General features: G+C 38.4%; 1 protein-coding gene across 1 annotated transcript; it reads left to right on the top strand.

Moving 5' to 3' along the window:
* Positions 1–1,939: 1,939 nt before the first annotated feature.
* Positions 1,940–15,742, top strand: si:ch211-225h24.2 (testis development-related protein). The gene is made up of 4 exons (XM_029425913.1): positions 1,940–2,329; positions 8,328–8,387; positions 12,654–12,769; positions 13,927–15,742. Exons 1-4 carry the CDS (start codon positions 2,243–2,245, stop codon positions 14,363–14,365), a joined length of 702 nt encoding a protein of 233 aa, XP_029281773.1. The 5' UTR covers positions 1,940–2,242; the 3' UTR covers positions 14,366–15,742.
* Positions 15,743–16,890: the final 1,148 nt, after the last annotated feature.

Genomic DNA, 16,890 nt, shown 5'->3' with positions numbered 1-16,890 from the left:
GTCAGCTGGTGTTAATGAAGATCTGACACAAAACCATGTAAAACTAATTCAATATGAACACTACTGAACACAAAGTAACAAGTTTTGTTTTCAGTGTAGACGCAGATTACTAATAATGACTAATAACACTGCTGTCGCCAAACCTTTTCTGGGCAGAAAAGAGGAAGTTCTTACACATCTCACAATTCCCATTCCCCGCTGACTTTACTGTATAATGTGGACATTGAAATGGGGATTTAAGAACCCTTGAATCAGGTGAGTGGTCTTAACCGGAGCTAAACTGGAGCTATTTTAAGAGGTCAGCCTACCAGCATAATGTGTTATTTGTTTCCCCTGGCGTCAGCGGTCTTAGAGAGAGGGAGAGAGATTTCATTCTTAGTGAAATACATTACCACCAACCCTAAAAAGTCCTGTTTTCTGTTTGTGTAACTCATTATACTCACATTTCTACTACACATAGGATAAAAAAACATTACTGTAATACATGGGTTTTACTTATTCAACAAAGAAGTGTTTGTCTATAGTAAATACTGGCCTTTAAAAAAAGATTAAACAAACCATCCAGCTGTTTTCATGTCGAGAACTGATTGAAAAATTGATTTAGTTCCTGAAAGCTGAGAGGATTTAGGAGATACGAAGAGACCTTTGACCAAAATAACTCATCTTAATACTTCCACATAGTTTGATGAATCCATTCAAATAAAATATATAATTGATCATAATTAGGCATAAAACCGGTTTACTTAGAAGCTGCTAAACTTCCTAAAAAGTGACAAAATACACCTCATGCTGTTAAACTGAGATCGTGACGCACGTGGAGGAGAGGACAAGGTCTCAAACTCCTGGAAAAGGTTGAAAGGTCAAAGAGGTCGCTCATTGTCCCTCCAGAAATAATCAAACCTATCCGAACATTTTTTACATAGAGACTACAAAACTGTACAATTATAAAAATATGCTATTTCAATTAGCCGTGGAATATTACTGGAATATAATTGTGATACAATACTCACATGTCTACAACAAAAAAGGAAAAAAAGAGTAACTCACAGACATTACTGTTAAACATGGGTTTTATTTAATTTAACTTTGTCTACATTAGATATGAGGCCTTTAAAAAAAGAAAAGATTAAAACAAACAAAATGATTTGGGAGATGGAGAGAGAAGACTTTTGACCAAAATAACTCATCCTAATACTCCCACTCGTTGTTTGGCTGTACGGACTGAAACAAGAGAAGAAAAAGACCAAGATTAAGATTGGTTTTATCAATGTGGCAATAATGATATATTATTCCATTTTTTCCCCTACTCTATACTCCTTATCCACAGCATTTGGTTTGAAATATTGTATTTCATTGTATTTATATGAAAGCTATAGTTACTTTGCAGATTAAGATTGTTCATACTACTTACATACTACTTACATTTGATAAAATATGATGAATGATTGAGGATGAACCTGCCCATATGATCGTTAAGTGTTAAAATGAGCTCCACCTTCACCAGCAGCAACATAACTGACATGTTCATGCATTAATTAATAAGTATAATCCAATAATATTTTAGATAATAATATAACATTTACAGGCGAAATTCTGCTGCATTTGAAGCACTTAAATGTTTAATTCATTTTGGTGACAATTCTTCTTTTTCGCTACTTGCACTCAAGTAGAGGATGCAAATACTTCTTCCACCACTGAATAGTTTAGAATATATCATTAAAAATATAAAATGTGACTCCCTAGTGTCAGACAACATCTTCCAAATATCCGTTTCCGTGTTTTTCCAGTCTTCAAGTCATCCAGAATATGTAAAAGTGACATTATTTTATCTTGAAACTGTAGCTCAATGCTTGCATTGGCCAGAGATGAGACGTGTGACCCTTTCATCCTTCTACCACAGCAACTTCAAGAAACCAGAGCGGGGGGGGGGGGAGAGAGAGAGAGACTGGGAGGAGCGACGGTTTGAGCTCCAGGTGGTCGAGCCTGCGTAAAAACTCACCAAACACACGCCAAACGCTTACGAAATAGTGGGAAAAGCTAGATCCTTGCACTTATATGAATGAATAAGTTGTTTTGAGAAAGCCTGCTGGATTTGTTGCTGGATAAATTACCAAAAGAGCGTAACGTGCTTCGGTGGTGCGTCACTGCGATCTCCACAGAAATCGGACAAAACGGCATCAAACAGGGTGAACTTTAGATTCTTGGCCAAAAACGACGGCTTGTTTCAGCCACAAGTGGAGATATGTTCAAGAAAAGCAAGAGTAAAGTGCTGGTGGATTATGCGTCAGAGGAAGACGACATGTCCTGGCACCATCAACACTCCTACAAGGTAATGAAATAATTCACTGCTAACAATGACAGTCAATTTGTGTAGTGTTTTTCTCCCCCCCCCTTTAAAAACAGGATTAAAATGTCATTATAATAATTTGTAACTCTACTGGAATGTATCACTCCACTTGTTCGGTCCATCGCCTCACTTGTTTAGGGACTTATTTTAGTTGTATATGTTTTTCATTGTATAGGAGGACGACAAGTGCTCAAACTTCTGTCATGCCAGCTGAGGAGGAGAGTGACAGAAAATGCAGGGGGGTAAAAAAGAAAAGAAAAGAGGAAGCTCATTGAAAGAACCAAACCAATCCTAACTTATTTTACATGGGGACTGAATATATAAAATGTATAAAAATTCAATTTAAATGGAAAACCTTTGCCTGTGTTTTTCATGGAATATGAGAGAAATTAAAAATATCAACAACATTAATCCATCTATCTCTTAAAGATCGGAGTTTGGATTGTCGGACAGCACTTGTTATTGGAAAAAGAGAATGAATACAAACACACACACACACACACACACACACATGCCTTTTCATACAAATCAACATTACTCAGGTGAGCAGCGGTGTGTGAGGTCTAACAGGTCTGTATCAGCACTTGGGTTAGGGTTATGCATCTGGGCTCTGTCAAGGTGTTGGGGGGCATAGGGCGAAATACATGATAAGACACACACGCACACACAAACGAGGACAGACTACAGGTATCTAGCGGTCCTGTCTCTGTCCTGAAATAGCAAGCTGACATGTTTATTGTTTTAGCTTCTTGTGACATAATCTTTCCAATGTGTTTTAACCTTTAGAACATACATTAGGTGTTAGGTGTTGGACTTCTAGTTAAATCCTAACATTCTTGTAAAAGGAGACCTAGCATTGGTTTGGTTTATTTACAGTAAAGCACCAGAATCTCTGGATAGACATACCAGTCAAAACTGCCGGTAATATATCCCCACAAAGGTTAGAGGTCAAGGTTAATATATTACAACAAGGTTGCACAATGAAATGCAGCTGTAGTCCCTTTATGCTTCAAAAGAAAACCAAAACAAACATATGATTAAACATGATGGAGTCAAAACAATGTGCTATCATTGTGTTGTCTATTTACTTAGCTACTGTAAGTGTGATTAAAAACATATTAAACTAATGGATCAATGGTTTTATGGAAAGACTAAATCAATATTTTTAAGCAATTAGTGTAGTAAAATGACACATTAACAGATAAGATGATCATAAAAGAGGAGACGCAACACGCAGAGAAGAACATAAAAAATAAAAAGTTCATTTCAAAACATTGTGAGCTTGTGATAAACCATGTCAGGTTTTATCCACAGCCCACATCTTTCACTGGATGTATAAATGTGTCATGTAGAAGGCAATTGGGAAGATCAACCAACACCACTTCCCAGCGTTTTTCATCTGTTGTTGTGATAATGTCGAGATCTGTAACCCTTGGCTGGGTTTTATCAGCCATTCTTAACTTCCACCCTGGGAACCATCACATGAGTCCCTAACCTCCACAGAGCTGCTTTGAGTTCAGTTTGAGTCTCTGTCTTCACTCGTCACCAGAACTACTTCGGACGACAGGAGCTGATCTGAGGTCAGAGCGGCGACTTCTCCTTAGAATTCCTGGGAAAGTCATCAGGGAGGTCTCCTCGAGTCGCCATGACGATTAAGTACATGCAGGGGTCAGGGGTCAGATCATAAAATGTCGTAAACAAAGTGAAGAGGCACATCCAGCCTAGCAGTGATACAGGAGGAAGTTAGGTTAAAGAGTTATGATAATACAGTCTGGACATGCAGGCTTTTCTTTTCCCGCATTCAAATCACTGTCCTCACCCAGAGAAAGATCTGGAGCATCTTTGAGACATGATCACTTTTCACAAATGTTTTAGTCTCTTTTTAAATTCATTTAGAGTACAAGATAGTCAGACTGTCAGACTGAATTATAAAACATGTGAAAGGCACTTTAAAGCAAAGAAAAAGTGAAATTTAAGGGGAAATTCAGGATTAAAAATAGGGTTATGATATAAATATCGCTTATTTTCAGTATCTTAACTTTATTTTCACGACTATTGCCTATCACAAACCATTTAAAAATAGTGACAAATGCAAGTTGACATATTCATATTGTTAGCTTTGTCTGATCAACAGTTCAAAACTCAACAAACAGTTTCTTAAAACACAAAGAAAAGCAGCAAATCTTTATATTTGAGAAGCTGGAATCAGGATGCTAAAAGGATTTGTGTTTGAAGATGACTTAGACAATTCAGATTGTTACATTTTCATTTTCTGATTGACTAATGAATTAATCGTTTCAGTTCTAGTTCAAATAATTTTTAGCACTTTAGAATTAAAGTTTTACATTTTACAGTATTTAGAGTAAAACATTAACTGGTCAACACATCATGTTTTTAGTGTGAATGGAGACAGATTGAGACAATACTTATTAAATTAAATGGAGCCAAACTTTTTATATGGGGAAAAAATAGAATATAACACCATGGATAATTATATATATATATATATATATATATATATATATATATATATATATATATATTATATAATATATATATATATATTATATAATATATATATATATATATATATATATATATATATATATATATATATATATATATATATATATATATATATATATATATTATATAATTACACCTTATATAAAGAATTTGAACAAACTAAAATAACAGAAACACCTGACGTTTAAGTCCAATACAAAAAATGATCTACGATCTATGATCTTTGTTTTAATCTTTATTTATCCAGAGAGGTTTCAGTGGCTTTCCTGATAAAGAGAGCCAATCTGTTTAATTACAAATGCGTAAATAAAGCATTGTGTTTTACGAGACATTTTACAAGTCACTTGTTCCCAGCATTTGTAGATTTTGTGTGAAACAATCTCAAAAGAATCAACATAAGTAGGTCGAGATTAAGAAATATATTTTCTTTGAAAAATGCTAAAATGATCTACAATAACTACAATACGAGATGTAAGTTAAAGGCACAGATACAGATTTACAGATGCAAATGAAATTGCTCTTATTTGTGCATTGTGTTTTACGAGTTATGTAAATTCCTTATGAGACTGTTTTAACACCATTCCTTGCTTTCACACACATTCACACAAACTGCTCAGAACAACCACAGTCTGGTCTGCTGGCTACTGGGCAACCCCACTGAAGCAGTTACGGTCAGGCGCCTCGCTCAAAGGCGCCACAAGCGTTGCTATTTTCTTTTTACTTTCTCCATATTTATCCTGGTGGTACAAGGGATAGAACCAGTGACCTACAAATCAGACTCTTAACTTGTCTAACGCTTGTACAAAGTATTCTTTTTCTCACTTAATCAAAATGTTATGTTTACTTATAGTCATTACTTTCTTTTGCACTTGTGCGTGTTTGTTCTCTGTTATCTCTGGTTATGTTTTATGGTGGAGCAGAGGATTTCTTTATATCATGCACGTCAAATGAATTGAAACTGTACATCAGCATCACCCTATACACACAGACCGAGACCACCAGGCAGACAGAGACAGACAAGTATAAAGGGATAATATAATAATAAAAGAGACAGCACATAAAGGGGGAAATTAATATCCACAGTGCTCCAGGGCGACTACAGTGCATGCCCTGTGCCACAGCTTGCTTTCACTCTCTATTGAAGTTCAACAGGCTGCAAGAGGCAGCTGTGAGCTCGCAGGAGGTGCGTGTGCCTATTTGTCTATGGCTTAAAGCGCTAACAAACCTGAATACTTCAATAATAACACTCTAATACCACCGTAAGGGCCTTCTTTGTGAAGTGGGATCAAGAGAGTACTGATCAGGTCTGAGCAAAAACTTCAGACAGCCTCACGTGTAAACCATTAGTGGGGAGCAAAAGAAAGCAAAAGAAAGTTTAAAAACGTGAGTTTTGTCTTACAAGTTCAAACAGAATCATCTTGATGTAAAAAAATAAGAAGAAGGGTTTTACCAAAGCCTTTTCACATTTAAAGCAATAGTTTGACATTCAAATAAGATTCTTCTTCTTAGAGAGATTTAGACCAGAAGGTTGATACCCCTCATATCTGTACACTAAACATGAAGCTGCAACCAGGAGATGGTTAGCTTAGATTAGCTTAGCTTAGCACAAAGACTGGAAACAGGTGTAAACAGTTAGCCTGGCTCTGTCCAAAGACTCCAGAAAGTCACTGTTCCTCCGGTATTTGTCCATTTTTCAATGATAAATGAGATATGGCAGTGAGCTTTAGAGATGCTAGTAGGCCAGTAAATCGTCAGGACATCATTCAAACTATAATTACGAGCATCTGAGTGGGACAACTGTCACGTAAGCCTCCGACTTGAGATATTGGGAACTTCTGACAGCTATGATTTCTCACACTTGGTGAAAAGATCTTCACGAGTCCTTTTGTATTGCAATTCCCTCTGCATCTTTATAGCCTAGTAATCTGGCTTGTGAAAAGACAACACTGGTCAAATGTACACACTTGCACACAGACTCAGTCAAAGAGGGAGAGAGAGGCAGACAGAGGAAAAATGCCCCCCTGAGGTGCAAAAGCAGAACTCTTGCTTTCTGTTGTTAGCAGCGTTTCTTCCCCCGAAACACTACTCTCTCTCTCTCACCTCTGAACCCCCCCCCCCCTTCCCTCACTCTTTCCCTCTGTTCCAAGTTGTTAATGCTTTTAGGCTCCAACAGTAGTCAGCAACCAGTATGTGTGTGAGTGTGTCTTTGATCAGCTCAGGTGGCGGAGACCCAGCAGACTTTGCTCAGACATGTCCAACCACCGTTTCTCTTCTTCTCTCTCTCTCTCATGGAGTTGTTAGATGTAAAAAGTTCTTACAGCTTTGATCGTTTTACAGGAATTCTGGCTCCAGTTCAGTAATCTCAGGCTTCAGCTGTACGTCTGATGACTTCTTGCTGCCCTCTTATGATTTAAAGTCTTTTGGAGCAAATCCAAGTCATGTCATGAGTCAAAGCACAAGGCAATGCCAACGTTAAATATCAGTCAAAATGGATTTCTAAGGTAAACGTTCCTAATAAATGTGCGTTATGGTATTCATGGCACGATCATAGACATACTGTAAATCCAAAATACATTAAATTTAAGAATAACCTGTACAATTTAAGGATCAGGATCTTCAGGAGTGGCATGGTGAGGTTTATGACAACCCTTTAGTGTAATAGCTAAAGGTTGTTTAAGAATGATTTCTTTTATATCTATCACTTAGCCCTGTGCACATAATTAGTCTGTCTAAATTTAGGTGTAGTAATCATAATCTGCCAAATTACAAAAATAGATATTTGTGTGATTATGTCCCAAGACTGTTCATTTTATGTTTGGGCTATGAAAGGCCTACAGTACCTGAAGCGGTCTTATTTACTTTCCGTTAGACTAGTATTTGCTCTGTCTGTACAAAATGCTTCACATAAAAAAATTAATACAATGAAACCATGACACAAATATTATACAAAGGATGAAAAATGAAAAATAAAAAGAGACTGAAGCACAATGGAGCCAAAATAGCTCCACTTATATACCCAAATAGTGTCATGTACTGTTGAGGCAATAGGTCATTAATTTATTTTCTCTTTCTTTTGTTTAAATCTGCCCTCTGAGTTCAGTAGCTTCCCCTCATCCTCCATCCATCCATCCATCTCGCCCTCCAAACATAGCGTGTTTATGTTACGACTCTGAAAAAGGTTACCCTCTCTTTTACAGGAAAGGCTGCACACACTCCGCACACACACATCCCTGCCGCAAAAGTTTGGATGGTGTGTGTGTGTTTGTATTTGGGGGTTGCTATTTGTCTTAACTCACTGCTGCTATTTGTGTGTGTGTGTGTGTGTGTGTGTGTGTGTGTGTGTGTGTGTGTGTGTGTGTGTGTGTGTGTGTGTGTGTGTGTGTGTGTGTGTGTGTGTGTGTGTGTGTGTGTGTGTGTGTGTGTGTGTGTGTGTGTGTGTCTCTCTCTCTCTCAGGACAAAGACATAGAAGGAGAGGAAGAGGAGGAGGAGGAAGCAGTCACTGCAGTAACCAAGGTAAACAGCTTCTCAGCTTTTTAGACTAAACACAGACACAAACACACTATTTGCTTCCAAACTCAATGTACACAGTCACCCCCTAAACAAATGCACTAGTCCAACATGTGACATGTGATCTGAACACACGTGCACAAGCTCACAATATTGTAATTTTGACGTCACGCTCATGGTTGTGCAACCCTAAAATAATCAGTGTTATGTCACTGTTAGGCTGACCATCGTTACAGTCACCAAAAACATCAATATTGAGGTAGTTTCCCAAGCAGTTTTTCTTGTCAGATGGCCACAAAGTGTTTCCGGGTGCAGCTGAGGTAAAGCAGGAGGGTGCTGCTGTGTTTATCTGTAAACACGCCAGCCTTCAGCTGTCATCCCCTGTTATATCCTTAACCCGATCACTGGAAAACTGTCTTGGTTGTTGTTATGGCGCATGTATGTGTATGTTATCCTTAAACGCACAGTCTGGAACTGATGAGTGAGGTCACTGTGGTTTAGGATAAAGATTTAAAGAATAATTCTGTCATATTTTACCTTGTTTTTTCCAGTAATATTAAAATTGTACTCACCAAGTTAACTGCTGAGGAACGCTGCAACAACATTAAAAAAAAAAGTCAGACAGGGCAAGAGACACAAGCAGTCAGATGATCATCATGCTTTAAACAAACCCTTAGGCAAGGTTAGTTAATGTAAGTCAAACTTATTTGGAAGAAAGAAAACAAAGCAGTAAAGTTATCACCCAAACTGTCAGTTGCAAACATCCATCACAGTTTACAGATCAACTTCCTTTACTAAACTTTCTGTAATTGTGTGCACACAGTCTTTGTGTGCACACATGCACTGTGCACTCCATAAATAAAATAGACTTGACTTGACTTAACAGCGCTATACTTGTTTTCTGCCAACTCATTTACACATTACTTAAGTCTTCACTAGTTAAGACATGAATTACGTTTTAAAGGTGCAACCTGATTGAGTAAATCACAAATATGAAACAAGTTAGTACTAAAGATTTAGGCAAGACTTCATACACACAGTGATGGATTTGTGAATATGTGCTGCAGCTCAATCCAAAATGTACTAAACCATCAAAAGCTGAATGATGATTGTTTGAAACTCAACCCAGAGTGCCAAAACAAGAACCAAGGACTATATCTTGTACGTAAGAAAGTGTGAATTAGGCTAAATGTCATAGGGAGTCTGATGAGAACATATCTTTGTCATCATCTCTGTAAACTTTAGATGTGTAAATAATGGTTTTGTGATGTGGGTTTGACAGGTGGCCTTTGTGTGTGTGCAGTGAGATTATTCGCTGTCCCTTTCACGGGAGATACTGTATGTCACATCTCCTGACAGATAACAAGGCTTTACTCAAAGGTGTGGTTGTGTCTGAACTCTTCTGACCGCGTAAAGCTTCAGTGTAAACTTCAAACACTCACAATGTATTGTCTTTGAACTCTAGCTGCCTCCCTGCTGCATGTACAGCTACTGTAGGTGATTAAGTTCACAGGACATATTTCACGACCTGTCCTGTTTGCGAGGACAAGGGTGGCTGAGCTGGGGAAGGGAAGGAAACGGAGCATTCTTTCGAGGAGCTGGACATTTTGGTCGGGAACAATCACCGTGGAAGAAAAACAAGGCTGAAAATAGCCACAGACTACTCTGACACCATGGAAGGCTACCATTCTTCCACCGTCGGCTGTTTTATGCTCATATTAGGACACACAAAGCAGACATTGAGTCCTGGAGGTGGAGGATACCTTTCACTGTAAAGGCTGATTCCATTTTCATTCTGCAGTGCTGTATAACTATTTTTCAACACAAAATGCATCAAGCTGTACTTGCAAATCTTTCTTGATTCCTCCCTAAAACATATATTTCCTAAGCAGTCCTTATGTCCTTATTGAACAAACAGCTTGCACTAAACCCCCTGTAAAACAATCTGTCATTTTTAAACGTGTTGGTTTTTGTTACAGATTAAACAAATACGATACAACATGTTGATTAGTGAGGTGAGGTATGTTTCTGATGGGTGGATTTTGTTTCCCCCTGCTGACTCTACTGTCATATTGAATGGTTGGACAGTAATATCAGTCTAACTGAATATAACTCTTAGCAAGAATGCAAATAAATCTATTTCTTCAAGTCATTTATCAAGCAAAAAATACCAAACATTTGCTCATCCCAGCTTCTCTAAAGGGAGAATTGTCTGCTTTGCTGCTCTGTTATCTAGGGTTATGGTTTATAGACTATGACCTGATTGCTGTCTCCAAAAAAAAACTGTATTGTGTCTGACAACCAGACTTAGCAATATTTTCTAATTCAAATGCCTCTTTAATCTCCCAGTTTCCATCTCTGGCATATGGATGGAGGAATTCCGTCCAATAAGAGCTCTATTGTTCTGCCAGGCGTGGAGCTGTAGGTAAAGCTCCCCCACACAGCGAGCCTCAGTGAGCTGCTTGGTTTACCTACTTTTTGGCCAGAGAGATTACTGGGCACTGAGCTGCTTTGGATCTAGAGGCCCGGAGGTTAACGCTGAAAAGAATGGTGAACAGCCAGGCCTCTGTATGTGCACACATGCATGCATGCACATACACTTATGCATACTGATACACTCAATCTGTTTTGACTTCTCTGGATTCTGTTACTGCAAGGCTCAAAATACAGCTAATCTGATCCACGGTTTACACTTGACGGTACACAGGAAGCAAGAAGCAGAGCGAGGAGAAAGAGAGACAGTGTGTTGAAATAGCTGACACAAATTTTTTATGATAATAAACTCCTAGAAACTGGCAGCATTCTTGCCCTCAGGCATGTACATGATGATGATGATGAGAGGTGAGACGGGGAGGATTTAATTTTCCGTTTATCAGCAACAGTGCCTGTCTCCTTATGAAATACCACAGTGAGCAAAGTGTTTACAAATCCATCAAATGTCACATAGTTTTGAATATAAGGAGAGATCATGAATAATCTCGTGTGTGTGTTTGATTAAACGTAGAGCTTGTGCAGCCTGTAGGACAAACACTTTTGCATAAGATGTGTGTGTGTGTCTGTGTCTGTGTCTGTGTCTGTTTTCTGCATGCATGCATTGCTTTGAATTGAGCAGCTCCTTGATAGGTGAAATGTAGAAATGAAGCAGTTTAGATGTTGCCAAGGTCAATTGCATTTATCAAAAAATGTTGTGAGTTCGGAGAATGTTTTGACAACGGTAAAGCAAAGGCAGGCACGGATATAAGTAGGAGTAAACGTTATGGCCTTGACAGTTGACATTGGGAATTCTTCCCAGGCACGGAGAGAAACTGAGCCAAAAAGTTTGTTCGATAATCGCTGAGGAGGGCGGCATCTGTGCTCAGAAAGCAACCAGGGCTGCAAGGAATTCTGATGTGACGGGGGAGACCGGGGGAGTTTCAGAGGGAGTGGAGGGTCTCCCACTGGAATGTGCTGTACGTTGCCAAGTCAATGCCACTCAAGCTCTCTGTATTTATTAAGGTTTTTGTCTAACTGAAATGACAACGTTGCCTGGTGTAGTTGGTTGTAGCATAATCAGTTTACCTTAAAGAAATAATTTTGGGGAATATGGTTATTCGCTTTTTTGTCAAAAGTTCGATGAGAAGATCGATATCACTTCCATGTCAAATATGATATATACACAAAGACTGCTCTAAGGTAACAGAATCTGCTCACTAGTGGGGTAACTTCCGGTCAAGAAATATTATATTCCAGCACATAACCAACCTTAAGCTCCAGCGTGCTGTTCAAACAAGCAAGATATAATGTGTTAATCACTGAGTTTAGGATGCTGCTAAGCAAATTGTGTTACAATTGGACAGCAGTTTACCCGTTTCCAGTCCAGTCTTCATACTAAGCTAAGCTAAGCTATCTAGTGACCTGAGTGTGGTATGACTTTTATCATCCAACTCTCTGCAAAACATGTCAAACTATTCCTTTAAGGACGATATTGCTGCACAATTCAATCTTTCATTCTACATCTGTGATACTGATCACCTTTTGTTAACTTGAAAAGAGGGGCTTAACATTTGATGAAGGGTGTGTTGATGACTTAGGTTTGACAGAGAGGACATTTCATTAGACTAGAGTCACATTGATCCATCTGAAAATAAGGCGGCTTTTTAAAAGATTCCTGTGAAGGTGACTTTAACCACAAATAGGCGGCAGATAACAAGTTAACATGCAACAGATGCGAGTAATCATTTGAGCTCTACAATTCAAAAATGTAATGCTCTCTTGTCTGTCGGTTTCTGTCAGGAGGCCAAGGCGAAGAAGATCATGTCCAAAAAAGAGAGGAGGGAGAAGAAGATGTTCTCCTCTAAAGATGACGAGCACTTCTTGTTGACCGAAGTAAAGCTGGCTGACCGCAGAGGGTGAGGTTACAAACACAATAACTTCATCATTACACATGTCACACGTGCTGAAGACATGTTGTCTTCATCACAATGTTATTCATTAAACTTAGTAGTTTGTTGTGTAAGAGCCGCATACAGAAATAACCTAAAGCTGCTTACAAGTTCAGGTATTATTTAAATATTTCTCATAATGAGTACTTAAGTAGTAGTAAGTAACTTAAGATATTTAAAGGAATAGGTTGACATCTTGGAAATAATTCATAATTTATTATACATTGCCATTTCCTTCATCATCTTATACCCAAACTAAAAATTACAACATTTCCATTTATATCAACATTAAGGGGGAAATATAACTCTAACATCAACCCTTCCCATATGGTCGTATGTATGAATGTAACACAGAGCTTCATTCACCAGCAGTTATTTACTTACAGACCACTTGAGGAAGTGGAAAACCTAAATTAATCACTGTGACAAACAACCGGGAATTCCTGTGGCTTACTGTGAGTCCAGTCTCCAGTGTAAAGATGTCTCGTACCCCACCCAGTCAGTCCTACTTATACTTAAGATACGAGCGGTCAACTACCAAAGAGATGCAAGTTTTTTAAAGTAAATAGTTTTTTAAGACTTAAGATCAGGTAAAAAAACGGTTTTGCAAGTTACTTTGTCTCATCTGTGAAAACTGGTGAAAGAAAAAGTTTTAGCAGTTAATTATTTTTTATCAGGGTCATTTTGGGGGCTTGAGTGTTTGTTGTTGTAATATTCATTCCGACCACAAGAGGCTGAAGTGCACCACTACCCCATGTTCTAAATAGGACTAAAAGCATTCATGTCTTCTTCCAGGTGAGTTTTACACAAGGTTTTATATTTTATAAGACTTGCTAACACACTATATGCACCTGTGTATAGAGTGCATGTGGGGTTTTTTCCACCTGTTTTCACAGATGAAAACAAATTAACTTAGAAAGATTATCCTGGAAAACCCATTTACCCTCTGTTCTTAAGTCATAAACACAGGAGAGAAAGTAAAAAACATCAGACGTTTCAATTACAATTTTTTCGTTTCTCTCGGGCCTTCGGAAGTCATCTGGTGATTTAATGTGATGAATGTTGTGCAACAGCCTCTTTCAAAGTGTGTGCTTCTCTCCCTCTCTCTCTGTTTTTGTCTTAAGGTCTCACAAGAAAATCAAGGATGATGAGAAAGAAAAGGAAAAGAAGGACAAGCCAGAGAAGGGCCACTGTTTCTGGGAGAGCGTCACTATGACGATGAGGCAGATCTCCCCTACCAAAAAACTGGAGAAGATGGAGGGCTGGGAGCCGCCTCACCTGGAGAACTTAACTGAGACTGTGACCGACGAAGCCCCAGAGGACAAGAGCCAGAAAGGGGACTCGCCAGTGTCCTTCCCCAACTCTCTGGGCCTCCCGCTGGAGCTTGCCTCCTGGACGGGCCGGGGTCTTGAGGAGGACTCCTCCCGCTATGCTAATCTGTCGGACTCCAAGGATTCAACAGCTGCCGTCAGGTGGACAGACCGCGCCAAAGTCAAGCTGGCCGGCATCAGCAGGATGAGCAGAGGGATTGTGTCAGAAAGTGCTTGGGAGGGGTTTAAATAGTAACCATTTTACAATCTATACCCCTCCCTCTTCACCTGTGTATCATCGCTAAAGAGGATGAGGCCCGAACCAAATATCTGCTCGTCTCTGTAGTCTAGTTCTGGACCAAACCGGTGTTATTGCAGCTGATTTAGAGATGTTGTTGTAAAGCCCTGAACATAACACATGAAGTTTGTCCTCATTACTTTAGTTTTGACTTCTTTAAAGACAATATATGTCAGTTTTATCAATGGGATGTTTTGAATCACTGACATAAACTGTAAAATACGAAAAAATTAAAGCCTTAAACTACTGTACTATTTTAACTGTGATATCCACTGGCCTGGCATTTAGATATTTTATATTTCCAAGTGATTTTCATATAATCATTGTGGCTGTCAGTGGTAGAGAATCAATGAAGAATATGCAAACCTGCTACTGAAGACTTTTTCACTTCCTATTGTTCCCAGTTACAGCATCTGACTGAAGAATGTGAGTCTAGAGCCTTAACTTATAGATCAATAATGGGCCTAACATCTGTGCAAACATGAAACAGTTTATGAAATACTTTTGATCTGGAATATTAGTGTGTCTTTGTGTGTGTGTATCTGTGAGTTTGAACACGAGGAAGTGTGTGTGTTGGACATGCACGCACATAAATTGATGTAAATCGCAGTTGGCATTGCAAAGGATATTTTAAGTTCTGTTGTTGTGTCAGTATCATATAGGGGGAATAAATCCAAACAACTCCCACAGTGTCATAATTTGATGTGTTTAAATCCGATGCTGAATAATATTTATAGAAATTTGTATTGATGAAAAGATAAAAGCCAAACTCTGTGTATGCTTGTCTCTCGAGAAAAACAGTGACTACATACACCTGTGAAGTGCCTTGTATCAATAGAATGACATCATGTGTTTGCTGTAAATTTGAACTAGGCCATCCTGAGCACAAACTGCTGAGCTCATCACAATGTCAATGCATGTGCAGATGGGTCAACCCAGCATGCACTTGTGCTGCATCAGCTATTGAGACATTAACTGGTTTCCAGTTACCATCCACGGATGCCGAGGGCCAGCAGAAGTGTTTGTGTGCTACATTATAAAAACCTGGTCAGTTCTTTAATGCTGTTTGCATGTATATTGTATAGGACTGAGACGATGATTTCATTTCTATAATGATTTTTATTTTAGGTAAATGAGAAATGTCATGCCACTGGTCTTTGCTTCTTTTTTCTTGTTTTCATTCTGCCTGCTGAATTTGTTTGACACTGAGGTCTGCTTCATTGCAGCCAGAAGTGTACACAGATACATGTCCACTTGTATGCCTGTGTCTTGTATTTATTCACTAAACAGCTGGGTCACATTTTCTCAAGCAGAATAAAGATCTATTCTGAGTGTCTGGCTCTACTTCATTCAACAAATTGCAGTCTGGAGTACATTTACGCCTTGATTTAACAGGCTTTGCGTTCACCACCCAGATGGTTTTACTGATACAGTGGCAAAACAGAAACAGTCTTACCCAAGTTTCTTTTTTTAATTTATCAGCAAGCATTTAAAGCTGGTCAAACACTTCAGAAATGATTGTTTTCTACACTTTGCCTCAATTTCATTACATTTTAATAAAAATGTTACCATCTATTTCTTGCAACTTCCCAGTGAACTGCCTTTAGAAAGATTGAGAGTGGAGCATAAGCAGAAGAATATTAATCTTGAAATTAATATTAATAATGAAACTTTGCTCCTGTGATTGAAAATAAGCTTTTTCCCCTTGCCGTTTAAGGTGGGGGGACATTTATATCCAACGTGTGGAAACTACAATTAAAAAATCATACTCCAGTCAACAAAAGTAAAACAAATCCTCTGCATCTCCCAGTATAAAATCAAGAACAGAAACAGGTTTTTAGAAATATTTTATTAATTATAGCTAGTTCCATCCTATCCCATAAAAGTCATGATAGTACCATCAGGAGTATTGGGATGGTAAAGGGCCATTACAAAAGTTTGAGGAAGGATACAAAACTCCCCCCCCCCCCCACTAATAATGTTGAATATTTTCTCTGTCATTTGACAGTTCTGACAAAAGCACATAGTAAAAACGTTTACGGCTAATGGAGTTTTACATTATTTTCACTTCCAATGTACACAGAGCACAGCAAGAATTCACAAAAGACAACATACAGTATGTACACAGAGAATCAAACATGACATGCATCCAGTTATTGCAGAAAAACACCACCGTAATTAAAAATCAGAATAGTTTAACCCCATTAAATGAACTGTAAATGTTGCCATTAAAGGTTCAATGTGTAAGATATGCCAGAATTTAACCATAAAACAATGAACAGCATTATCAACAGAATGTGAAGAGGTACCAGTGTTGACATTATGTCAAAGACGTCTATGTGTTGTGTTGCAGAGATACTGTATCTACTGGAATCAGCATGCTAACTGACTAGCTCCATCCTGTCTTGTAATACTGCTTGATACTCTAGAGGTGATTGTGAGTCACTGTAGCGCCAGCCTCAGACCAAAGGGAGAAGAAG

The sequence above is a fragment of the Cottoperca gobio genome, chromosome 24 (assembly GCF_900634415.1).
Source record: "Cottoperca gobio chromosome 24, fCotGob3.1, whole genome shotgun sequence".
NCBI classification, from domain to species: Eukaryota; Metazoa; Chordata; class Actinopteri; order Perciformes; family Bovichtidae; genus Cottoperca; species Cottoperca gobio.
This window is presented reverse-complemented; position numbering and strand designations above follow the sequence as displayed.

Bases quoted from the DNA above. Each gene is read 5' to 3' on its own strand.
- si:ch211-225h24.2 (XM_029425913.1), top strand. From the start codon at position 2,243: ATGTTCAAGAAAAGCAAGAGTAAAGTGCTGGTGGATTATGCGTCAGAG. The intron at 8,388-12,653 runs GTAAACAGCTTC...GGTTTCTGTCAG, and splicing joins CAGTCACTGCAGTAACCAAG to GAGGCCAAGGCGAAGAAGAT. The intron at 12,770-13,926 runs GTGAGGTTACAA...TTTTGTCTTAAG, and splicing joins AAGCTGGCTGACCGCAGAGG to GTCTCACAAGAAAATCAAGG.